At 37.1% G+C, this 27,085-nt stretch overlaps 1 protein-coding gene and 1 long non-coding RNA gene across 2 annotated transcripts in view; one reads left to right on the top strand and one right to left on the bottom strand.

Moving 5' to 3' along the window:
• The first annotated feature begins 2,024 nt into the window (after positions 1 to 2,024).
• didum (dilute class unconventional myosin) overlaps positions 2,025 to 27,085 on the top strand; it is a 52,597-nt gene continuing 27,536 nt past the window's right edge. Inside the window, exon 1 of the mRNA XM_074181327.1 lies at positions 2,025 to 2,305. Coding sequence (XP_074037428.1) covers positions 2,279 to 2,305 — 27 coding nt within the window. The 5' untranslated portion in view covers positions 2,025 to 2,278. The remainder of the gene's footprint in view (positions 2,306 to 27,085) is intronic.
• Positions 2,204 to 3,867, bottom strand: LOC141485171 (uncharacterized). The gene is made up of 2 exons (XR_012467064.1): positions 3,106 to 3,867; positions 2,204 to 2,509 (listed from the first exon to the last, which is right to left on the bottom strand). It is a non-coding gene; the product is annotated as an uncharacterized lncRNA (long non-coding RNA).

Genomic DNA, 27,085 nt, shown 5'->3' with positions numbered 1-27,085 from the left:
TTTTCATGAAGGCTTCACTGAAGAAAAAGACAAGCCGCCAGTCAGGGCCGGGTTTAGGGGAAAGTAAGCGGGGATACTAACACGGGGACTCCACAGGAGAGAGGCCACCACAATAGAGAAAGATAAAAAAAATATTAAAATTTTGACGGGTCAGCTAGATTTTGGCGAAATTATCAACGACTTCTCGTCCACAGTAATAGTGGAGAAAAATTCAGTTATAATAGTTCTTTAAAAATAGTATAACAGCCTAGTGAAACCTGATTATTGTGTTCAAATTTTTACAATTTTTCATTGTTTGTTAACTATTATATTCTTATTTCACGTGGTATGTAGTAGTGTGGTTCGATTAGAACATTCTGAAAAATGTTTTTGACTCTAAAAATAAACAGGATTTCATAAAAACAAGTAAATTCTTCTAAACAGCAGAGATCATTCGAATATTTTATATGCAGCGCCATCTTTTAGGCACTAGCTGGACTCCACAACATAAAATTACCCTCTTTCCAGGTTAACCATCATTAAAGTTTACTTCGTCAGTTTTTGCAATGTTGACATAGAACGTTAACAGATGACTTGTGTGAAAAATTTTTGAAATAGTAAATAACTTATGTTAGTCAAGGAACAATTTCCGTCTCACTTCTGGGCAAAGTAGGTTGAATTGAACCAAAACTGTACGAAATTCAAAGCTTTTGGTTTCATGAAACAGGTAACTGCTCCTGTTGCTTTTATTTAAGGTTGTGGTGACACCTGGTGAAAGGCTTTCAAAAATGTAAATGTTTCAAAGCGTTAATAAGTATGTAATCGAATCGATTTTCCATTAAAAATCAGTTATGATACTGAAATTTCTGCAACCAGCAATGAGCTAATCGGCGACCCATATCACAGTTTTTACTTTCACGCAATATTTGCGGTGTTGTCAAGCCTATGAATTTTGCAAATGGACCAGTTTGGATTATGCCATTTTCTCTCTGGGACATTCACTTCACTGATTTTGTAAACTGAAACTGTCCAGTGAAAATTCTGATGTGTTATATCTCCAATAAATATTTTGGAAAAAGAGGTGTAGCAGAATATAGACATTTCTCTATTCTCTACAAATATTGAAAAAGGTTTTTTGAAAAAAATCTTTCCGTTTATACTGTCATGTGTGACTAGCGTTTAATGTTATGATGTAACTGTGGCTTAAGGCTCACAAGAAACCAGAAATTGTGGTATTAAGAAAACAAAAAAAATAGATATTCATTTCATATCGCCCAATATTCTCATTGAAGTTGCAATCAAAAAGTAAAAAAATAGCGCAGTCGGTAGGATATGCCACCAAAGAATTTGAAAATTTTATATGGAATTTTGCTGAATATTCTTGCATACAAATTTATATAACTCAGACTATATTTTTTATCGATTTTACGACAATTTTACAAAGTAAAATACATATAATATTTCAAAATAAATATATCAAATCAATTAAACACCAAAAGTCATTTCAATCGAATGAAAATACATGATCTGAAAATCATTTCTCCTGATTTATCTTCATTTAAATATTTTCGGTGGCGATTTCCGAAACATTTCGCAGTTCTTCATCTAGGAAATGCTCGAAATTTCGTAGTTATGAATAGGTTGAAGAATCATTTCGTACTGTTCATTCTATGCTAGTTCAATTTGTTATTGACAACTATTTTATAGGGATTTACAGAAAATGAACTAAACAGTGCAGTTTATTTGGTTAAATTCGAGCTTCAGTCACGAAATGTTTCTTAATTTCGATTGTGAATTCCTAGTTTTTTTAATTTTGACACAAAACTCATTAACACAGACTTAAGTGTCAATTGATAATTTTTTTCATTTCAGCACTGGCATCTTTACGCCGTCGATCCTTTACGTCCTAAGCACTATAAAAACGTCTCCATCAACCCTTCCTAATCCCTGTCTGTCCCTGACCCGCGTTATTTCCAAATATTCCGACATTCTCGGGTTTTCCTTGGCCGATCCGGCAACGTCGCAATCCCGTCGCCGCGATCAATACGACCCGCCAGAAACGTGGTGCGCCGTGAACGTTCACGTCGTCGATCATCATCTGTCCCAAATACACGGCCGGCCGCGATCGCATTTTACAAAATCGCTGATAAGATAACAGCAGGTGTCGACGTCGTGGAAAATCATGAAAAATCTGCCAGTCGAAGCGTCCGGGAATAGCCGCGAATCCCAATGAAAAACCGGAGTGAACTGTGAAAGGTTCTTGGTACCAGTTCTTGTTTTTTAGTGCAAAAACTGCAGGATGACGACCTTGGAACTGTACACGAAAGTAAGATTTTTTTTGGTCTAGATCCATTTTGTAAAATACCACAACTGATGATGTTGCGAGTTGGGAAAACTCACAGTTTTGATGCCTGGCTTGGATAGTTTCCTTGAAGGGTTTTGTTTTGGTCGTGTCGATTTCATGGTTGTGTTGTTGACATTTGAAGGGTTTTGAATTTTGTTTTCAGTTTTTGCATCTTTTGTAAAAGACCTGTAAACAGAAAATATCACCAGTCAGTCAGTCATATAAGTTAGGATCTTAAGAGTATCTAAAAATGATTCACTTCCTGATTTAAGGAGACACTGCCACTAAATCGACTTTGAATCATTTGAAAAGGTTACAAAATGAAGCGACAAATATTTTCAATGTACAATTTGTAGAACCACAGTTGAATCACACAAACTTGGACTTGACGTTGATTCATTGTTCAAAACAAAGTATTTTTGTTCGGTTCTGATTGTCACGAACAGCTCACGAAAAAAATCAAACTTTTTGGAACTTTTCAAAAAAAAAGGAAAGTTTTTGGGTATTTGATCTTCCTTAACCTGAAAAATAAACAAATCAAACTCACTGAAGATTCAAATTTTATAGATAAATTTTCACTTTTAACGAAATCTTTGATATTTAGCAATACAATGGTTGCTCAATTGTTATTAGTTTAAGAATAACGAAATTTGGGCTCAATGTACATTTATCGGTTTTTAGGTCAAGCGGTATTTGTAAAGATTATTTCCTGATATATTCTCAGCCGAATACATTAATATAAAAACAAAATAACAATTCTCAAGTAAAATAAATTTTATTACCTGAACTTTTGTTTAAAAGTACACTGTTTGAATATATGAACAGAGTCGTAAATGACCAACGTCGTATTTGTCAACAATAACCAACTACTTGACGCGGCTTAAGGGTTGATGTATCACAGATACGTTTCTTATTGCTTCCGATTCAATTGAAATTCAGAAAAAAAGTTTCGCTTGTTGTCTAGAGATTTCTGGATTTCATATATGAAGTGTTGATATTCAAGGAGGAGTTTGAATTGAAAGATTGTTGTCGTATTTTCGTGAGGTTATGTGAAAAGTGACAATTCGTTTTTTTTTTTTTCGTATCAGTTCTGTTTCGTATCTGTTCTTTGTATTGGTGAGTTCCATTTTATCTACTACATAAAAATTTGAGTTGTCTCAGTATGATTCCGATGGTTCAATGTAATTATAACTGCGACACAGATTGATTTTTTATGAATGATGCATAAATAGATCCCGAGTGTCATGTATAATTCAATTTATCGCTGTAAAACTCTGTTTTTGTAACCTTTTTGAAGGAAATAATCAATGCAAAAACTTAAATTCATTCACTAAGCTTCCTTTAGAGTGTTGACGCTTCGAAAATAAATCTCCTTTTCAAAATCCAAAAAAATCACTTGTTAGGTTAGGTTAGGTTGTTTAGGAACTGTTTCCTCTAACTGGTGATAATTTTTTAGCAGTGATTCATTCGTTATATCAATACAGATACCAAGTTTTAATCTGTACTCGAGTTTGTTTTCACTTCATCATTCTGTATGAATCTGATAACAGTGATAACCGTTTTGACGTCAACCTGAAAGAAGTAAAGTAAGTACAAAAATAATTTCAGATGACTCTCTCATCGGAGATAAACTCGGGAAGAAATTTCAAAAATCGACGACCTTCAAACCATAAAAGTACAAACATTGAAAACGTTGGCCTCGAAAGCTTACCCATCCTTTATTACATTGCCAGGTAGTTTATTATTATCCCACCTTTCAGATTCGCATAATTCTCAAGTCCCTTTTAAGCGACTGTATCAAAGATTCTCGGCAGATTTCTAGCTAAAATTTTCCGGATTTGAAAAATTGAACTTGTCTTAAAAATGAACCTTTTTTATTTGGTTACATAGATAGGTACTGCATAATTATCATAGTAGGTGACTATGGAGGTAATACAATTATTTTATCAACATTATTTATTATTATTATTATTTCCACATTTTTACATAGTCTGCAAAAACTTCGTTGGAAATCAATGTGAATCATTCTTCTTCTTCTTCTTCTTCTTCTTATGGCTCTGCCTTTTCGGCAATTTGCCAGTCATCAATGTGAATCATTGTTCTGTGTACTTGTTCTGTGTTCTTGTTCTGTGTTCTTGTTCTGTGTTCTTGTTCTGTGTTCTTGTTCTGTGGTTTTGTGACAAAAATTAAGAAGAAGATTTGATTAAGTTAGTTTAGTGAGATAGTAAAAACGATGTTTGGTTGGATGGTAGTTTTGAACTTTGAAGAAATATTTATTTAGAGATAAAACTCAAGATAGAAGATAGGAAAATATATTTCAGAATACCACGATCCTCGATAATAATAACGTTTTTTTTCCAGTAGACAACATATTTATACAAAAATAGTCATAAAACTCATCTTCTTCACATACAACTTCGAATATAGAATGTGAATTAGCATTCTTTTCATTATTATTATTATTATTCGCTGACGTGCTTGAAAAAACTGTATTCTCTGTGTTCGAGGAAGTTTCAAAACTGCAATGAACGTTAAACTATGGTACCTTAGTCTCTAATCTTCGCCAAGAAAAAACGATTTCTTTCAAGGTAGAATTTATTAAAGTACCGCTACATCAATTGTTAGCTTTTCTGGTTAGATTCAAACAAATGAACGATATACTCCATGATCCTTATACCACTACGCAGTGTTGCCAATGAGAATTGCACGAAATTCTCTTTTATTTTTGATCGAACAACAGAAAACATAAAATAACTAAAAAAAATGTGTATCACAATTTGAAAATATTCCCTATGAAAAAAAAGCCAATAGGCAGGAATTCTGGTAAAAACATCAGACTTCATGTTGTACGTTGTTCGTTCAAAAAATAAGGTGAGTTTGGCTTTAATATCTGAAGATTGAGTTCCCTGTCTATCTCATAGATGGCGACTTCGTGAGAGGTGATGTCGAATTTGAGTTGAGTCGAGCACCGCATTTGTGGTTCAGCCTAGTACCACTGATGAGACCTCGCGGGTCGAAACAGCGCTGTATGGTGTTGAGTCAGAAATGAGTTGTGTTTGGACACAATAATAATCATAATGGACAGAAATGTAAACTAATTAGCAGCATTGTAACAGTCTCAGGCTTCAGATTTAATTTTATGACTCTTTAGCCAATCATAAAACTCGATTAGTTAACATTATCCAATAGGAATCGCCAATTCTACAGTCCACGTGGACTATTTCGCAGCCGGTTCATTTCTGTGTATTGTTTTCTTGGCTTTTGATAGTGCCGCCAACTTAAAATTGCACAATATCGTTTACTTCGACTATACACACCTCTCCCATCGATGCTCTCATCTCTGTAACCCGTCCAAATATTACTCGGCGTCTCTACATAATAATTATAATTGTTCACGAAGGTGATTGCCTCTTCATTTGATGAAAATATCTATCCTCCGAGCGCAATTTTTAGATGAGCGAACAAAAAGAAGTCTCTTGGGGCTAGATCCGGTGAGTGAGACGGATGGTCAAGCAGTTCAAAACGTAATTCGTGGATTTTCAACCATTTCAACCGCTGGAGTGTGAGACGGTACGTTTTGGTGAAACAGGATATTCTTTTTCTGCAAATGTGGCCATTTTTTCGTTAGTTTTGCCTTGTACCCAAGTTTCATTTTCATTTTCGGATTTGTTGCGCCTAAACTACGCCAACAGAGCGTTGGAAATGTTCTTTCGAACAAGTTTTTGGTCAAACGTGAGCAAACGCGGCACCCAACGCACGAACAGCTATATCATGCCCAAATGTTGATTTAGTATGCGACAAACACGTTTTTTAGACTTGTTCATAACCTCTGGTATCTATCTCACTTAAATTCGGCCATCGTCTAGCACCATTTGGTGAACTTTGACGATTTTTTCGTCCTTAGTTGCAGTTTTTGAACGCCCAAAACGTTCATCATCTACCAAGCTCTTACGGCCACGTTCAAATTCAACTTTCTGAAATTTCACTGTGTTAAATGGCTGAAACTGTGGTGAGTAACTGTCAACAGATGAACAACGAAATTCACTAGCTTTTATTTACGAGGGCTCTTATTTTCTAGTTGAGGTCGGAAACTTTTCAAACCACCCTCGTATACTCTCAAAATCCTCATTAAAACTAGTAAAATACTCGCAAATACAGTAAAATCTCGCGATTTGGCATTATTGCTAGTACCAGCAATCGGTACAGGTCTTTTTACTTTCCGTGACTGAAGAGAGAGAATGTAGTCTCTTTGGGCACGTTCACCTTTCGCGGGGCAGGATTACCAAGAACCGGTCGCAGGTACAACACCGCAAGAAAAGTTCGTTTATGTTCCAGCGCCGCAGTTTCGCCTCTGGAATTTCGAAGGTCGGAAATAGTTGAAAACATGGGTATTACCCATATACAGTGTGTAACAGCCAAATGGAATAAATTTATTACTTCGGTAACGTTACATATTTCAACAAAATCCCGAAACACGTCAAATTTAAAATATAATTTGACATACTTCAACGGAAAAATGCTACCCGAAATTCGATAAAATAAACTCAAAACTAATTGCAATATACTCAAAACTTATTTCATGTTGAGATATTGATAAAAAGAAATTAAGCAAAAACCATAGCAATGTTTTTTTTTAGATACTATCCTTTAAAAAAACTGTAAATAATTTCCGTGGCAACGTTAGTTCAAAACGCCTTGTCAACTTGTTTTGTATGTTACAACATTAGTTGTCAGTATTTTAATTTAAGCTTAAAGTTCGTTAACTTCAAGTCTGACAAATGGTTAGATTAACGGAATTGCATAAAATAACAGTTTTACAAATGATTGGTTACGGAGATAAAACCCGAACACAACAGTTATGTTTTCTGATGAGTGTATTTTGTCTCTTAACGGTCATGCTAATCGGCATAATTGCCACTACAGGTCAACGGAAAATCCTCATTGGATGAGAGAACACATGCAATACCCTCGAGAGGTTCATCTTTGGGCATGAATTGTAGGAAACCATATCATTGGAGGATGGAAGTCTACTACAGTAGCTGAGGGTTACATCGATCAATATATTTCTTATAAAAAAGGCTATTGCTGAAAAAATAATCCCAACAGGTAGGTCCAGCGTTACAGCATCGCCCCCTTCATTTCAAGAATTTAATGTTAATCCTCATGGAATGGGGAATGTTCCTCAATTTGGGTTATTACAGGAAATGCAAGTTTGAACAAAATAAAGTTGAGTGTAATTCATGAGTTGTTCAAATTCACTTTGAAAAGTATTCAAATTGATGTTTCAAATGTTGGGTATTCATTTTTAAAGAGATTTGTTTCTAATTCACATATTGGCAACATCGCCTATATCAAGTTGAAATAATTTATACGTATATTCTACTTGAAAAAAGGAAAATTATCTTTATAAATCAACAATTGAGGCAAAATATAAATTATAGCCACATAAACAACAGTTGTTTTGTTATTTATTTATATAGAGGAAGATAGGGTAGGTGCACAAAATGTCATATGTCACAGAATGTCTCGGAACTCGGAAAATAAGTAAACAGAACAGCACGCCTCTGAAATATGTCATCTTTGTTTGTTTCATACAGGTAACAGATTCATTGTCCTTTATTAGCTATAACCGATGTTGTCAAATGGTGAAATAGAAACGAATCCCTTTAAATATTCCCTTTGAATATTTTTTTAAAGAAAAAGGTTGAAATGATAAGTTTAAAATGCGTTGTTGTAGAGCTCTTTTATGAAAACTACTTGATTTTCGTCAGGAGAAACATTGCCCATTAGATAGTAGAAATATATTACAAGGTTCTTCAACATTGCAAGGTATTAATATCAGCATTTGTTCTAATTGTACTTTTCATAATAATGTTAATAAATAATGATAATAATGTAATTAATGTATATAATACATTTGTAACAGAATTTAATTGTATCTATATCTGTTGTTCACAATAAAATTGAATAAATATGTTTTAACTATTGCTATTTGGTCGAAAAAAATCGTGTTAAAAATATTTTCAACACGCTACTTTATAAACATCATCTTTTAATACTCTTGACAAACATTAAAAATGTCCTTTTCAATGACAGTTGTACAAAAACTGTAATAATTAGTTTTTATAATGTTTATCTCGAAGATGACGTTTTTTGAAAAACTTGAAAAAATCATTATTCAATAGTGTCACTGAAATACCATACCCGTTGGTGTTTCATTCAATAATAATGAGTTCAGCAAATCAAATTATTAGGAGATAATTTTCTCTATAACGGGTAATAATTAAATTCAATAGTGTATGTGGTAAGTAGGCAATTATATTTGCTTCAGATTTTCAACCGAATATGGACTTTGTAAATATTTGAAATGGTTTATCATTACATTGTTTGCATTTGATTGAGGTAATGTTTGGACGACCTTGCAAGTTTAAAACAACTTATCGTCGTTTGCACTATGCACAGTGAGTCTTTCAATATAATTAACAAGTACCTATATCTTTAAAAAATGGAAAAACTCAGTTGGTGTCAAAAACTCTCGAGAATTTGTCACATCAATGTTTTTAGAATATTTCACGAACCTTTCAACTCAAACTTTACTAGAAAAATGTCCAGCTTTTTTCAATAATCCATTGCAAGTGGACAATTAATTATCTAAACAAATAGTAATTCATGTGGAAGTCAGGAAAATACCTTTTTTTGGGCGGGTTGACAAAATTCTAGGACGAGCCCTAGGCGAGAATTGAAATACCTATCAAGCGAAGTATCATATGACCCATTTGTCTATTTGGGAAAAAAGTTGATAGTGTTTTGTCGGCAACAAATAATGTGACATTATTGGTTCATACAATAATTTTTTATTAACCCAAAACTTCAGCTTTCCAACTTCAAAACTGATGAAATTCAATACAATCTTTGAACTCCTTTTTTTCCACCTTGTGGGTGGAAATTCCTGATTTCCTTTCGTGATGCTTATTTACGTTATACAAAGAACCTACCTGCATATTTCAAGACTCTAGATTCAGTAGCTTTGGCTGTACGCTCAATCAATACGTATCCACATATATAATACTAGCTGTTCCCCGCTATTTGAGCCGCGTTACCGTGGGAACCTACCCTATGTGTTATTCCAGGTCATGCTTTATCTAATGGGTGATTTTTTAAGAGGTTTACGATTTGATTTTCAAAACAACAGAGAAAAATTGAAAAAATCGATGAAATCTTTATTAGAATCGATAGAACGATCAATACAATTTAATGTTTGAAGATGATTTCATGCAAATGTTGTCCACAGCTCCGCTTTAGATGGCCCATGCGCAAGGTACAATTTTGGCACACTCTCTCTAACATATCATCCATTATTTCACGTATAAATGCTTCAATATTGGCTTCTAGAGCGACAGTCGTTGCTGGTTTATCCCTGTAGGTATGAGTCTTAACATGACGCCACAAGAAATAATCCAAAGGCGTTAAGTCACACGATCTAGGCGGCCAATTAACGGGCCCCAAACGTGAGATAAACTGTTCACCGAAGGCGGCCATTGTTTCACGTGCCTTGTGGCATGTGGCACCGTCTTGTAGTAACCACATGTCAGGCGTTCCGGCCTGACATGTGCGTTCCGGAAATTTTGCTTGTTAACGTATCCATTCAATCAGAAATACGCCTCGTCCAACTATGCCAGCGCCCATTCACCAAATGGTAGACGTGGGAGGTCGTGTGGCTTCAATTCTTGCACCAGCTGTATCTTATAAGGTTTTACAGACAAATCCTTTCGCAAAATTTTCCACGTAGTGAAGTAACAGAGGCCCAATTGCTGCGAACGGCGGCGAATCGACATTTCACGGTCATCACGAACACTGGCGGATACAGCCCCAATATTTTCTTCGGTTCTCACTCTTCGTATGCGTGTTGAGGTAGATGACTGGAAAGAACCGACATGGCAGAACTATTCCCAGATTACCATCCTACAGTGGCCATCGGCGACTTCAACGCAAAGTCGCCAGACTGGAACTGCAAACACAAGGGGCAGAGATATAGTAAGATTACTAGAAGAATTTGAGGACATCGAGGTAGTAGCACCTAACAGTCCAACGCACTACCCACGAGAAGACGCAGTTCCAAGCATTCTCGACATCGCGCTAGTACAGAACATCGATACTATGGAGATGGAAGTACTAGACGATGGTTCGTCAGACCATAACCCCATCTTATTCACAATAGGAAGGGGTGAAGTGGAAACAGACAACCCAACAAGGCGAGTCATAGACTGGACAAGATTCCAGCGAGCCATATACAATGCGCTGGGTGAGATACCACGCATCGAGACAAAAACAGATCTGGAGAACGCCACGAACCAGCTTCAGCAGGCGATCATACAAACAACGGAAAGAAGCGCGCGGGAAGTCCCAGCCACGCGCTATAACTTCCAAGAGCATCTTTCACCAGAAACGATGGAACTGATAAGAATAAGAAGACGCCAGAAAGGACACGTGCACCTATGGACAAAAGGTGCATGCAGAGAGCAAATAGGATACTGAAAGAAGAGCTGAAAGCGATCCGAGGAAGACAATGGAAGAACTGAGCACAGAAGATCGATCTGCATGGCAAATGCAGAAAAAACTCAGAAATGGACCTCGACGACCCTGCCCATCGATACACGGCGAGCAAGGAATTGTCTACACTAACCAGGAGAAGGCGGAAGCATTCGCGGACAACTTCGAAAGGCAGTGCAGAGAGAATGACGTCCCGCTCACAGACGAGGTAGACGAAATAGAGAGACAGGTGAAAAGAACGATACGGAGGCTTAGACGACGAACAGATAATGCGCAACCCCTGGCCCCGACATCGCCTGAGGAAGTGAAAGACATTCTGAGACGTCTTGCCACTCGGAAAGCACCAGGCCCAGACAATATAACAAATCGAGCACTGAAAGTGCTGCCGCGAAAGCGTATAGCAGCCATAACCAACATCATAAATGCTATAATCAGATTGCAACACTTCCCGTACCCGTTCAAAGAGGCAACGGTAATCCACATACCGAAGCCCAAGAAGAACCACCTGTTTCCAGCGAACCACCGGCCAATTAGCTTACTGCCATCCGTAAGCAAAGTGGCGGAACGTGTCATCCTGAAGAGACTGGAAGAACAAACTAGAGAGTTAGGGATCCTCCCCGACGAACAATTCGGTTTTAGATCAGAACATTCAACAGAGCTACAAGTCCTGAGGGTAGTGGACTTTGCGACAGAAGGCTTCAACCTTGGCAAAGGATACAACACCGGAGCTATCTTCTTAGACGTCTCCAAGGCGTTTGACAGAGTTTGGCATGACGGGCTACTGACCAAGATGAGCACACGTTACGAGATACCTTCAACAGCAGGTAGACAGATTGGAGGAGTGGGTTAACCTGTGGAAGATCAGTATCAACCCTGACAAGAGTCAGGCGATACTGTTCACTCGCAGGTTCGTACAACCGAAAGGCAACGTCACCTTCAGCGGACAAGAGATTCCGTGGACAAACAAAGCGATATACCTTGGGGTCATCCTAGACAGGAAACTAACATTCCAGGCCCACGTACAGCAGAGAATTGGAATGGCCAGACAGACCAGACGACGCCTGGCACCGATCATAGGAAGAAGTAGTAACATGGCATTGAAAGTCAAGTTACTAATGATCAGAACGATTCTAATGCACTGCCTGGGGCTAGTGTGTGCAGACATATAGGAAGAAGATCCAATCGTTTGTGAATGCGAGCCTTATTATATACCCAATAGATTTATATACAGAGACTTAGACCTGGACACGCAATATGTGGACGTGTATATGAGAGAACATGCAGAAAGCACGTTCGATAGAATCAGATCGCTCTCAAATCCAGCGTTCCGCGATCTACACGATGCGTTAAATATGGATGACCCCAGATTCCGAGATATGGACAAACATCCCAGGCCGACTAAACAGAATAACAGTCAGGCGACTTAGGTAAGTATAACACTAACCAGGCTGACAGATGTCAATCTTGCTGAAGTGCCCATCAGTAAGTTGAGGACCGCTCGGAGAGCGGGGGTGGATGGGTGGGGTAGTAGGTTCTTCTCGCTAAATAGCTGGGGGGGAAGCTTCTACTGCAGGGCACTCAACCCGGGAGGGTGCATGGGGGTATGCGTGCAGATCGAAACAGACGGTGGACTGGTTAACGACAGACGTTGTGAAGTGGATTAAAGATATCGGGATGCCAGAAATCGTCCAGCGGGTACAAAATTCCATGCTAGATGGTAACAAGCTCTTGACGTTTTCTGAAGATCAAATTTCCACCGGGTTGGACTTGGGTAAGTCGATAACAGTCGCTGATAACTAAACGGTTGAAGCTTTCAGAAGGTTCTTGGGCAACTTTCTATGTTTGATGTTGAGTATCTCTAAGCGGAGATTCTACTCACTATATTCACTATTATTAACAGATCTCACAATTTCAATAGGTGGTTATACATAAAACAATATTGTGAAACGATAGAACTGTCAATATAATTTAATATTTGAAGATGATTTCATGCAAATGTTGTCCGCGCCTCCGCTTTAGATGACCCATGCGCAAGGTCCAATTTTGGCACACTCTCTCTAACATATCGACCGGTATTTCACGTATGAATGCTTCAGTATTGGCTTCCAGAGCGTCAGTCGTTGCTGGTTTATTCCTGTAGACATGAGCCTTAACATGACCCCACAAGAAATAATCCAAATGCGTTGAATCACACGATCTAGGCGGCCAATTGACGGGCTCCAAACGTGAGATAAACTGTTCACCGAAGACGGCTCTTAATTGGGCCATTGTTTCGCGTGGCGTGTAGCATGTGGCACTGTCTTGTTGAAACCACATGTCAGGCATGTTCAATTCTTCCATTTGGGGGCAACAAAAAGTCGTCAGCCATCACACAGTAGCGCTCGCCATTCACAGTAACGTTCCGGTCATTGTCGTTTTTGAAGAAGTACGGTCCGATGATCCCACCGACCCATAATCCACATCAAACAGTAATTTTTTCGGGATGTATCGGTACCTCTTGCAATGCTTGTGGCTGGTCTTCACTCCAGATGCAGCAATTTTGCTTGTTAACGTATCCATTCAACCAGAAATGAGCCTCGTCGCCTGAACACAATTTTTCGATAAAAATGTGGATTTTCCTCCAACTTTGCCAGCGCCCATTCACCAAATGTTAGAAGTTGTGGGAAATCGTGTGGCTTCAATTCTTGCACCAGCTGTATCTTATAAGGTTTCACACCCAAATCCTTTTTCCACGTAGTGAAGTAACAGAGGCCTAATTTCTGCGAACGGCGACGAATCGACACTTCACGGTCATCACGAACACTGACGGATATAGCCGCAATATTTTCTTCGGTCCTCACTCTACATATGCGTGTTGGTGGTTTAATGTCCAATAATGTAAACTGGGTTCGAAATTTACTCACAAGCTTCCGAATAGCTCCCTTAGTAGGCCGACGAAACTACCCATAAATTGGAAGAAGTGCACGATGCACTTTCTTCACCGAGCATGAATTTAAATAATAAAATTCAATAATTTGCAAGCGTTGTTCATTCGTAAGTCGATTCATGGTTAAATTATAGACCAAACTGAACAAGTTTCACAGTGACACAAGACACGATTCACGCGTTATCTGTCAAAAACAGTGTTGCCAAAAAGATACCAGCAAAAAAATTACTCATTATATACCAACTTACATTTTAATCCGTTGAGCTGTTTAGGCGTGAAAAAGTACAACACGTGAATACATACATTACATTCATCCATCCTCACAAATATTAGTAGGAGTTGCATTAGTAGAATTACCAGTGTATTTCCTTCTAATCTTGAAATATGCAGGTAGGTCCTTTGTATAGCGTGAATAAGCATCAAGGAAGGGAAATCAGGAATTTCCGCCCCCCAAGGGAAAAATAGGGTTGAATTTCGTAAGTTTTGAAGTTGGAAACCTGAAGTTATGGGTTAATAAAAAAATGTTTTAATTATTTGTTTGAAATGTCACGAAACTTAACGTGACAAACCGAACTCTACGCGGGCAATGCCACGGACAACAACTAGCTTCAAATAAAAAACGATTCTTTCAGTGGCCAACTGGTTTTTTTTTTTCTAAGGACAGAACACAAGCGGTGCCCGTTGGGAATTAGGGGTTCACGTTGAATTTGAATCGCTGGAGATTATATTCATTTGGAAAAACGTTGCCATTTTGAATCCAAAACAATAGTTTACGTTTCGTATTCCCCCCGTGATATTTCTGTTCTATTTTTGCTGTTATCAGCTAGTCCGGAATTGTGCTGATGATACCCCGGACATTTAAACTCCCACATGGCCTTGGAACAGGATCCACATTCGCGTCTTATCCGCATGATGAATTTCTAGAAATCGGATGAACCGTCTGTTTTTTAACAATACTTTATTCTCACTCGACGGAATTGAACGAGAAAAAACTCAGTATTGAATCGCTGGTAATTATATTCAGATATTTAATTAACGCGATAGATACTCTTTCTGGTGGGTTCTTCTTACGGAACAATGAAGATTTTATTATTGGCTCCCACGACGGAGGAAAAGAATCCACTCGTGTATCTAAATCAGGCGTAGTACGACGGTGTCTACTTTCACTTACTATTTCCCAGGTAATTATCTCGACGGATTAATGTATGGAAAACGATCAGGAAGGATAGTTATCATCGATGAACTACAAGTCTGCAACAAAAAATATGTCTGGATATTTTCAACTGATTTATATGTATTTATGAAAATCAAATCAAATCAAAATATACTTTATTGTAAGAAGATTTTGTATCCCATCGGCAAAGCTTTGTAGGTATAAATATAAGCATAACTAATGGTGTATAGATAAAAACTGGCAATTAATAAATAGTCTAGTTCACATGTACTTTTTTTGTAACATTTTTCAGCCCTGTCTAAAAATTACGACCAAGGTGTCATTCGATTCGTATTTTTGCCTAGAAAGTTTATGGAAAGGTCCAAAAACGCGCTGATAAAAATTACAAAAGTTATAAACAATTAAGTGAAAAAAAATGGGGCTTTAGTTTTTTCTTAATATCTCGGAAAATTTTCAAAATTTTGGAAAGTTGAAGAAAGATTTGAAAAGATCAATGAATCTGCGTAAAAAAGTCCCGACTCCCGTAACTGTATCTCGATTATTTATAATTTTTACAGAGCCCTGAAAATAGAGCCGCGCCTTTTGTCACTCTGACATAAAAACAAAAAAAAAATATTTAAACATATTAAATGTAAATATTAAGGAATGAAAAAATTCATGCAATGTTGGGATATAACAATAAATAATAATCGGCAGTCAAAAAATTTGTATCCCAATTTTAACGTTAATTATAAATTTGTTAATTTATAATTTTTTTTTTAAATTGAAAGTTAATATAAAAATCCCTAATAATTATTAAACTAAAACCCTGGCATTTTTTTCTTTGGTGAAGTTATCCTTAATAGACAAAAAATAGATTAGGTACCGTTGCCAAAAGAAAAAAATAGTTATTTTCTATTTTTTTATTAACAATTGAAAATTATAATTTTATAATGAATACATTACATTTTTTTTTTTATTTTTTATTGTTTCAATGTCTCATGGCTAAAAACTAATTGATAATTTTTTTCATTTTTTACAGCTATTGTTAATAAATTTATTATAAACAAATACATTGTTTATAAGCAATTCGAATTTTTTTTTGCATTATGTTAATGGAAAAAAAATCATGATTTTTAGAAAAAAAATGGTTTCTTAAAAAAATGTCTTTGTTGCTAAAAAATGCGTTTGTTAATTAACAATCATTTTTTGCAACTAAATATTAAAATTAAGGAACCTTTTTTTTTAATCATAAATTCTATTGTTCTTTAAGGTTTTGAAACAACTTTTTTTTATTCTTTTTTTATTTAAAAAAAATTGTTATAAACAAATTTTTTTTCAAGTTATATTTCAAATATAAATTGTCCTTCCCAAATGAAATATTTTAACAAAATTAGTTTTCACCATATTTTAATCATCTTCTCATCATACAGAATATATCAATAGAACATTTATATTAATACCCCCAGTCCGACGCCTATTAATATTATCTCAAACGTAATATCAGAAAAAACATCGAGCGGTTCTTTTGGCGGTATTTTCGCATTCTTTGTCGGTGTTTTCGCGTTCTTTGTCGATTTTAATGGCTCGTTAGCGGCGTCCTCAAGGGATATAAGAGGGTAGACATATCTCAATGATTTTGTGGGTGAATTGCAGTGCTATTTGCTTTCTTTGATGTAACGACATGTTTGCATTCTTGAAATTCTTTTACTCTCAGACAAGACTGAACGAACTATATATATTTCTATTTCCGAAACATATTTTTATTTAATTTTTTGTCGCTGAACAAAATGATTTTGAAATTTGTTCATGGCGTGCAAACTATTTTGTAGACTTTCAAGTTTTCCTACGATTGGAACAAATTCATAACTTCGCATCACTCTGAATGTCAACCATCATACATCTAAAGGTTTATCATGGTTCACATAAATAGACACGTCATTATGCAGTCAATTGCTCAAGATAATTTCTCTACGAACTAGCTAACCTTGTAGGTTTTAGATTCAGAATACTGGAAGCTGATACATTTGTACCTGACCTTCAATCTTCTAGTATATCGTTCAAACATAGAGTGTCTCAAAGAAATGAGAAAAACTCTACTCTCTCTATGTATGAAGCAATGAAGGTGTCTGTTATTTTTTTCAATTCAGCAGCGTGTAATTTTGAAATTGCCCTGTTTTCTTTCTTAGAAAACTAACCCCTTATGAAAATACAATTTTTATGATCTCTTATTCTTGGAGTTTCATTTGAAATATTCGTAAAAGTTTTTTTTTAAATTGGAGGTATTCCAAATTGTGAACATATTTCTGTCCCGTTCAATTCCTAACATTGTCTTGAGTCTACAAAAATGTCAATTTGTGTCTTCTCATTTTACTATAAATGCATCAAAGTAAAACCTTAAATGATTTTAAAAGTTGAAAATTTAAGAAATTAATCTTTTCTGTCCCATCTGTCTGAATATATTTTTCTGTTCTCGAATAATATTTCTTATCTTTACTTACCTTATTTGTACCTACTCACTGTAAACATTACACTCAAGGATAAATAGGATACAAATGAGTTGAATGGTAAATTCAACTTGAGAAAAAATTGAAATTGCTTCACCTCTATGTATGTATGTATGTACATCGAACTAAAAAGTTAAAAACAATTTTTTTAAGTAAGCTTAAAATTATAACGATCGAAAAACCAGTATTATTGTGAGAAAATCGTAGGCGCTTTGTGCCACATTTTTTGTATATCTAGCGCCCACGCTTTTTTCATAATAAATACTAGTATTTTTCGATCGTTTTCCGTTGTTTTAAGCTTATTTAAAAAAATATTCTCAACTTTTCAGTTCAATGTTCTTTAAAAGCGTGTTTTTTAGTTTTTTAAACTATATTTATTCTGTATATATCATTTATTTCCTTTTTGTTTTTTTTTGATACTTCCTTTTGTATCTTCAAGAACACAACATTATTTTGAACTGAATCAGCGAATCAGGATACAAAAAATCATCGATTACCTTTGACCACAAGATAAACAAATAAATAATACAAGTAAATACAATATTTTTCTTTTATTCGTATCTCTTTTTATGTGTACATGTTGGCTTCTGCTATAATATAAATATCATAGAAAGCAGGATAAAATAAACTTCTTCCTTGTTGGGAAAGTACATTTTGCAGATCCTAGCCCATATCTGTTCCAGAGATTTTCCGTAATAATTATATATATCCACCACCTGTCTAAAATGACGTTAGCAATAACTGTTCTGCAAATATTTCACTATATATAAAATTATTCGGGAACCCCTGTAGTACGTGGAAACAAATGATGATTTCTATAACATTTTACTACTCGATAAATGTGTCGAATATATCTAAAAATATTCTTTGTTCCATTTGTTATTGCCCATATTTATTAAAAACTCTTCTGGATAATGTTTCCCATTTCTTTTATTTATATTACCAATATTGATAAAAAAAGCTCAATGTGGAAGCATTCCTACTTTGTTTTGGTTGGTTTCCGGGTTTTTCTGCGGTCTTCTTTGGTTATAATCTTCAAACGTTTCAACTGCAACTGCGGCAGTCATCTTCAGTGGCAACGTATCATCAACAGTTCAATTTGATACGTCAAGAAGACCACGCCATTGAAGATGACTGCCGTTTGGATATTGTAACCTAAGAAAACCACGGCAAAACCTGGAAACCAACCAAAACATTAACGCCAGCCGTAAAAGCTTACATCCCTATATCATTGTTACTTTCTCATTGCTTTTCTGAACCAGCAACAGAAGCAATATCGCCGACATTCATGTTTTCTAAACCTCTCTGCAAATCCTCTTCCAAGGAAGGTGTTTCGTCTCGTGACACCAAATCTACAACTTCCACAGTTTCCTCATTTCCTTCCTGCTGATTGGCAGGCCCAGCGCCACAAGCTAAAAACGGGAATCTTCGGCAATGCCTCATGCCGTGGTGACGACCATGGCGCATGCCGTGATGACCGTGTCTCATGCCGTGACGTCCCTTTTCCATGCCATGATGACCATGTCTCATGAAATAACCGTGTTTCATGCCGTGACGTCCTTTATGTCCCTTGACCTCCATCTGTTGGGCTTCTGTTTCTGATTCGGATTGTAGAATTCGATGGTGGGGGCCTTTGCGGTGGCCGTGCTTGCCTCTGCTGTGAGATCTGGATCTGTTGCCTCTGGATCGAGGCCTGGATTTGCTTCTAGATCTCGATCTGGATTTGCTTCTAGACTTTGATCTGGATTTGGAGCTACGCCGGTTCCGACATCGCCTGTGTGGCAGCAAGGTTGCTAGAGCTCTTTCCACTGAGGCGTAGATAATTTCTTCTAGCCCCTCTGGTAAGGCTGCTGTAGTATTGATGGGTGCCTCTGCCGTAGTCATTTCGTCTGAAACAAGGCTCAAACTGTTTTAATTTTTCCGCAGATTACCTGATTTTTCCACCGTTTTTGAACGCTCACTGCACTATTAACGTTCCGTACTATTAGTTTTAATCGGTTGCACTATTTTTCTGCTATTTAACGAGGCTTTTTTGCTCGCGATATCAGCTCGTTATGCACCACGACTGGCTCACTTAGCTAAATGCGCGAATACTATCAAGTTCTGGATCGGTTTTCCATTTATATCGTCTGCCGGCGGTCAACTACGTATTGTTTTTGAGGATCGAAATATTGCGCAATGTGTGGCAAGCTTTTGTTTCGTTTGTTGGAGATTTTAATGTCGTTAGTGGCACAGATACGCAATATTGCGAAATATTGGGCAATGGTACATACTGCCTCTTTGCAATCGCAGCAGCACGAATTTTTGGGAATTTATTTGAAGGTACTGGCACAGTATGAGGTTTATGTTGCACTGGTCTGTTTTCCGACACTATTTTTTCTATTAATTTTTTTTTAAAGTGGAAAAACCCCTTTGAAACAGAAACAATGTAAAAGAATCATCCTAATAGCGGATTTCCAAAACTGCAACTTTTTTTTTAGGACAAAACAAAAGCACTACAGGAAAATCCTTAAGGCGCTCTGAGAGCGGTGCCTGTGCGGAAGTAGCGATTCAAGTTGCATTTGAATCGCTGGAGAATAAATTCATTTTGATATGATTCAGATATGACTGCGGCTTTATTCGAAACCTGGTTCAGTGAGCAGCTTCTCCCAAATATTCCTCCAAACTCGGTTATTGTTATGGATGACGCTTCGTAACATTCTCGGTTATTGACTACAATACCAAACAATAACACAAAAAAAGCAGATATTGTTGATTTCATGCGAAATCAGACATGGAAATACCCGAAAAAAGAGTATATTATTGATTCGATGTGTGAAACACGTCGTCATATTCTCTTACGTTTGCCTCCATACTATTGTGTGTTCAATCCAATTGAAATGGTTTGGACCACAATGAAAGAAAGCTTGCGGAAATGTAATCAGTCACCGACTTTGAATGCTGTAGTGCTTGACAATATAAGGCGAGTGGTGAATGAAGTAGGTAATAGTGATGTGTGGAAGAACTGTGTGGCCCACGTTATAAAAGAAGAGAACAAATATTATCTGCAAAGTTCCATAAATCCGATCATTATTCAACCCGATGATGACTCCATCTCATCCGATTATAGCGAAGAAGAATTTTGATTTTTCTAGCAATTTTGTTGGCCTCTATTATTTTCTAAATATATGTGTGACGAGAATTCGGTGTGATTATTTGTGTTTTCATTGTATTTTAGAGTTTTCGAATCGGAAATCAACTACCTTGAATTCCGAAGTTTTTCATAATTACCCATGGTGGAAAAATTCAGTTGAGATAACTTTTTCATGGGGTGAACAATTGCTATGATTGTAAGAATAAGTAACTGAAAAACTACCACTGAAAATATTTCCCTATACCTATCTGTTACCGTTTTCGAAATAAAAATTAATTTCAATTTTTTTCTTCGAAAATCATGACTTCTAAAAATGCCGATATCTTTTAGTTAAGAAGTACTATGATATCGAAATTTGGTTTGGAGTTAGGTGATACTTGGACACTTCCCACACGTCAGCCTAATCTCCGTTACTTCAATACAGGGTGGTAAAAAATACAGTTTTTTCGTTTGCTTGAAAAAGTTGCTGAAATTTGATTATTTTAAATGGAACACCCTGTATATTATTGAAAATTCGGAAAGCTGTTGAAATTTGCTTTCTTTCTATGTATATCATACCTATTCCTAACTAGTCAAGTTTCGGACTTATGAACATTTATTTGTGAAAATGTCCCTTCAGAATGGTATTTCCATTCGGTATTTGGTAAGCAGGCCATGATTACTATTTGACAGTAGCGTTGTGACATTCTCCTAACAATATCGACATTTTCGTTCTTATGAATTTGTTTATTATTTTTGGACAGTGTGACAAAATTATCAGCAGAACATGTAGAAAGTTCAATGAAATGTATCCGAATCTACCGCCAATGAACCTCAAGAAATTTATACGAATTCAGAACAATTTCAATGCATTTGGATCAACTTTAAAAGCACCAAGAAACTTGCCCCGACCCGTAACTTTCGAAGACAACCAGATTAATGTCTTAGCATATTTTCACGCATTTCCCGAGTCATCGATAAGAAGTGCTGAAGAAGATTTGGGTATAAAATATTCATCGGTTCAAAGAATCTTGTGAAGACATAAAATGCATGATTATAAATTCACCAAAATTCAAGCAATGAAGCCTCAAGATCCTCAACAGAGAGTAGAATTTTGTGAAATGTTGTTGACACGCATTCAAGAAGATCCACTTTTTTTAAATAAAATTATTTGGACTGATGAATCGAAATTTTCGAGAGAAGGGATTTTCAATAGAAAAAATCGTCATTATTGGTCCAGTGAAAATCCTCACGTCACAAAAGAAGCCGGATTTCAAGAAAAATTTAGTTTTAATGTCTTCTGCATGTTGATGGACAACAAATTGAGGTACGTGATATACGAGGAGTCATTAACATCCAGAAGCTACCTGAATATTTTGGAGAATACTGTAGACAGTTTCGTGGATAATCTGCCACTCGAAGATTATCGAAACTGTTGGTACCAACTAGACGGAGCTCCTGCACATTGCACAAGAGAAGTGAGCGCAGAACTGGATAGACTATTTGACGATCGGTGGATGAGGCGCTTGGGACCATGGAATTGGCCAGCGAGATCACCCGATCTTAATCCATTAGATTTTTATTTGTGGGGAATGTTTAAAGAAAAAGTTTACAAAATACCGTGCGTTCGAGAGATGAATTGTTAGAAAGGATTGCCCAAACATTTGAAGATTTAGATCCCAATGAAATCAGATCTGCCACCACGAAAGCAGTCAACACCCGCATTTTAAAGTGCTTGGAAGTGAACGGCCAAAGATTCGAACATATTTTGAAATATTCCACATGATTGTTTTACTTTTTTATAATTATTCATATCAATATTTCCAATTTCAAGTTTCTTGGTGCTTTTTTAAAGTTTATCCAAACATATTGAAATTGTTCTGAATTCGTATAAATTTCTTGAGGTTCATTGGCGGTAGATTCGGATACATTTCATTGCACTTTCTACATGTTCTGCTGATAATTTTGTCACACTGTCCAAAAATAATAAACAAATTCATAAGAACTTCATTTGAATAGTTTTGTTCCATCGTTTTGAAGGTATTTGCAACTTCTGAAGTGACGAAAATGTCGATATTATTAGGAGAATATCACAACGCTACTGTCAAATAGTAATCATGGCCTGCTTACCAAATACCGAATGGAAATACCATTCTGAAGGGACATTTTCACAAATAAATGTTCATAAGTCCGAAACTTGACTAGTTAGGTATAGGTATGATATACATAGAAAGAAAGCAAATTCCAGCAGCTTTCCGAATTTTCAATAATATACAGAGTGTTCCATTTAAAATAATCAAATTTCAGCAACTTTTTCAAGCAAACGAAAAAACTGTATTTTTTTACCACCCTGTATTGAAGTAACGGAGATTAGGCTGACGTGTGGGAAGTGTCCAAGTATCACCTAACTCCAAACCAAATTTCGATATCATAGTACTTCTTAACTAAAAGATATCGGCATTTTTAGAAGTCATGATTTTCGAAGAAAAAAATTGAAATTAATTTTTATTTCGAAAACGGTAACAGATAGGTATAGGGAAATATCAAGAAAAGTTGTCGGGCAATTGTTGGAGATTCCAAAAATAATATTATATACAGAGTGTTCCATTTGAAAAATCAAAGTTGCTACTGCTTTCTAATAGAAGCGGCAACACCGCATTGTCGAAAATATTTTAGTTGGCTAGAGAATGTCCGAATATGCCCTCCATTAAATTTTCAAAGTGATCCGTTGTCTGGTTCACCAGAAACGTCTAATGTGCCATCCACCGTGAATCAGCCTGTAGATGTCCATTCTGTCACTTTTCAATTTTAACGTCTCATCTGAAAATCACGAAACGAATGAATCGTCTCCTTTACCTGGATGATGAAATCGTTATTTACATGACTTGCAACAAATTCTTCATTGTCACTGGCATGTTCACGAGGTTTGGCTTTTGTAACGGACACCGTTGACCCCTTCCGAATTTGGCCCTCGGTGTTTACCGTATAAAAACCGCATATAATCGTTGTACATGTGTCTTGAATCGTGAATGGAAATTTTCGAATTTATTCTCGATAATTGGTGTATGAAATCACTCGTACACGAAACTATGTAGATAACGGTAAACTGATTATTGTTTCGGGAATTGTATTGGCGAAGGTTGAGAATGACAAGCACAATCCACTGAAATTGAAAAGATATCTAATTTTTGGAACACAAAACAACAACATGAATTTACAACAACACAAAAGATATTATCTACAGATAAGTATGAATAAATAAAACGAGTACTTGAATTCAGGGCCGGATTTGGAAGTCTGGAGGCCCTGTAGTAACGAAGGAGTAGGGGCCCCTAATTATTAATTATTTTTCAGTTTTTTTTTCCACTTATTTCATGCTCTATCAAATCAAAAATTGATAATGAATGGAAACTTGCAATCAGGGCTTTCTGATTATTGATATCTCTAATATCGTAAACGGTTATGCCAATCTTTTCAATCATATACCGCTTCTTCCCTTTTTCAACCAAACTCTGATATTGATAATAATCACTTTCTTGATATATCAAGCTTCAGTGAAAACGAAGTATACGAGCCTAAAAAGACCACTGGTCCAGATGACATTCCAGCTTTTATCCTAAAAGATTGTGCACTTGTGCTTGCTCGTCCTCTATCTATACTAATTAATATCTGCTTAAGATCAGCTACAATACCAAGGATCTGGAAATCGTCAAAAGTCTGTCCCATTTTCAAGAAAGGAGATAGACGAGATATTTCAAATTATCAGCCTATCTCGATTATTTGCGATTGAATGCGATAGAAAATTCACCGGAATTCCGTCGCTGCATCTAGAGCGGCAGCGAACATCTTACATTCGCGCGCTCCCAGCTACGTCACAATTGGTTTATGGCTGCCAGTGGCGGCCGGCGTTATTTTCTTTAGGGCACGATTTACAACAGTATGGATCCGTATAATGGAATCCCATATACAATCAATATGCATCTTCAAATGATGAAGTACAAAGGAAACTTCTGAAATTCCTCAGTTTCAGAATCATTGGAACTTATCCCTCGTATCCTGATCTGCTTTATGAATTCGAATTTGTAGCATTAGAGAAACGAAGAAATCGGGCATCTGTTTTATTTTTTATATAAGTTATTGAATGGCAAAATGGGCTTGTCCTGCATCACTATCAGAAATTTAAATATTTTCTAATATCGATATTTTTTGGTGCAGCCTACGTGAAATTAAAAATGAGTCTCGTGCGAATCTATAGTCAATAAGTATACTAAATTACTATTGGATTACGATAAGCTCCTTACCGGTCAGTGTCGTACCTATAATTAGTTTTAATTAGGGTAGCAAATGGAACATGACTTATTTGTAATTTATTTTCATATTTTATTTAGTATTATAGATAGTAGTACAGTTCATTAAAATATTACATAATGATACACATCCAAACATAAACTTTTGTTAGGCGACGCCATTTTTTCAGAAACAACACAAATTATTCAGACAATGGCGAACGCCAACAGCATTGGAAGACAAGTAATGATACGCCTCTGTACACAGCATTTGTATGTCTTGCAAGAGCTGTAGTGAGGGTTACATTGAAAATGACTTTGTCCGCATGGGGGCGGGCTCGCCATCACGTTTGGCGCTTGCTATAGAAACGTTCACAGTTTTTGTATTTTGATATTTTCTTTTACTTATATTTTTCTTTTTTATCTTACATCTAATAGCAAAAACTTTGTTTTATCGTTCATGTATTACTGTTATTATTTTTTTTTTCGCCGTAGTGTGCGCTGGTCAGGCCCTATCCCCCGAAGCCCCGATACATTCGGAAGGGCACGCCAGCATTATCAACCAATGACCACTCCCCACACCGTGGGGTGAGTGATCATTGGGTCCGAGATTCATGTGCCCTGAGCAAGCGCAGTGAGTCAAGAATGACAGCCTTCTGCATCTGTGCGGCTAAGATTTCTGCCTCAGTGCGGCAAGCCGGTATGATTTTAAGATTCGAGAGTAGAGAAGACATCATTCCACCAAGGACTCCAATAATCAGAACAACCATCTTGACAGAGTGATCTGGATAGAGTCTGCGGAGTTCGAAGAGAAAATCTCAATATTTCATCCATTTTTCCTCCTCTTTTCTGACGATATTCGTCTCGCCAGGAGCTGAAAACTCCACGACAAATATCGTTTTGCTCTGGTGGTCGAGAAGGACCACATCAGGCTTATTAGCTTGTAAATTCGGTACTTCTCGTTCCCCACAACGGATTCAATATCCCCCGGAGCGTAGGGCAACACCGGTGTCTCGTCAATACCGTAAGAGTGCCGTAGATGGTAGTACGCACTCTTAGGGCCGCGTTATGTCGATGGATATAGGCCGAGACCGCATATGCTGGACATGCTGATAGCAAGTGCATTAGGGTCTCGGGCGCCTCGCGGCAGGCCCTGCACCTTGTGTCAGGAACCTCTACACCCATCACGCGACTGCGGTAGACTAAGGTGTTGAAGACACCATCCTGGCAAGCCATGATGAACCCCTCAGTTTCCGACTTCAGCCCACTTGACCTGAGAAAAGCGAAGGTCAGGCGCTTTGATAAGCCAAGGTCTCCAATGTTATTGAAGAAGACCCCATGCATTGGCTTTCCTTGTGTTTCCGTAGAAGTAAGGTGATCTCTGCGGATTTTATCTGAGCTTTTTGCTGAACAGGTTCCAACTTGGTGACAGAGTTGTGGTCACCTCGTTCAGTGTCGAAAACTTTACCGAGTTCATCAGCTGCTCGGGCAGCTGCCCTAAGGAGAAATGCTCCAATTCCTGCTCTCTCATGGTCACGGACCATGCAGAGAAGGGGATCCGAACTCCTGACGACTTTACAGGCTGTATCCAGCACCATTCTGTCATGTAGACACTCCAAATTCAAAAGTCCACGGCCTCCCTGTTGTCGGGGGAAGTACAACCGTGGAACGGACGATTTGGGATGCAAACTCCTATAGAGATGCATCATTTTTCGGGTCTTTACGTCGAGGTGATACACTTCACTACTCCAAACGAGTAGAGTAAGATTGGAACGGCAAGCATATTTGTTGCAGCAACTTTGTTCTTCCCCGACAGTTCCGATGACCAGATTTGTCGAAGTTTGTGCTGATACTTGCCGCGGAGAGAGTTTTTCACTGCTGTTACCTCTTGTGAGTGGCGTTGTTCCACCCCGAGATAAGTATACGTCTCTCCGGCATCCAGATGGTGTAAGATGCTTCCATCTACGAGCTGCACATCCTCTCCGTAGTCCTCGCATCGTCCTCTTTTGAGATGGACCATTGCACATTTGTCTATCCTAAATTTTATTCCGATAGCATGCGTGTACTCTTCCACCACCCTCAAGGACTGATGGAGATCCTTCTCTCCAGAGGCATAAAGTTTAAGATCATCCATATAAAACAAATGGGTGACCTTGTGCCTTCGGTTTCCGGGGGTGCCACAGTTATACCCTCGAGTGTTTCTGAACGCAACGGATAATGGCAATAGT

This window comes from Leptinotarsa decemlineata, unplaced genomic scaffold, assembly GCF_025532065.1.
Source record: "Leptinotarsa decemlineata unplaced genomic scaffold, Ldec_3_MD MMD2_tig00026307_RagTag_RagTag, whole genome shotgun sequence".
Lineage (NCBI taxonomy): Eukaryota > Metazoa > Arthropoda > Insecta > Coleoptera > Chrysomelidae > Leptinotarsa > Leptinotarsa decemlineata.
The sequence above is the reverse complement of the archived record's forward strand: the minus strand, read 5'-3'. Positions and strand labels throughout refer to the sequence as shown.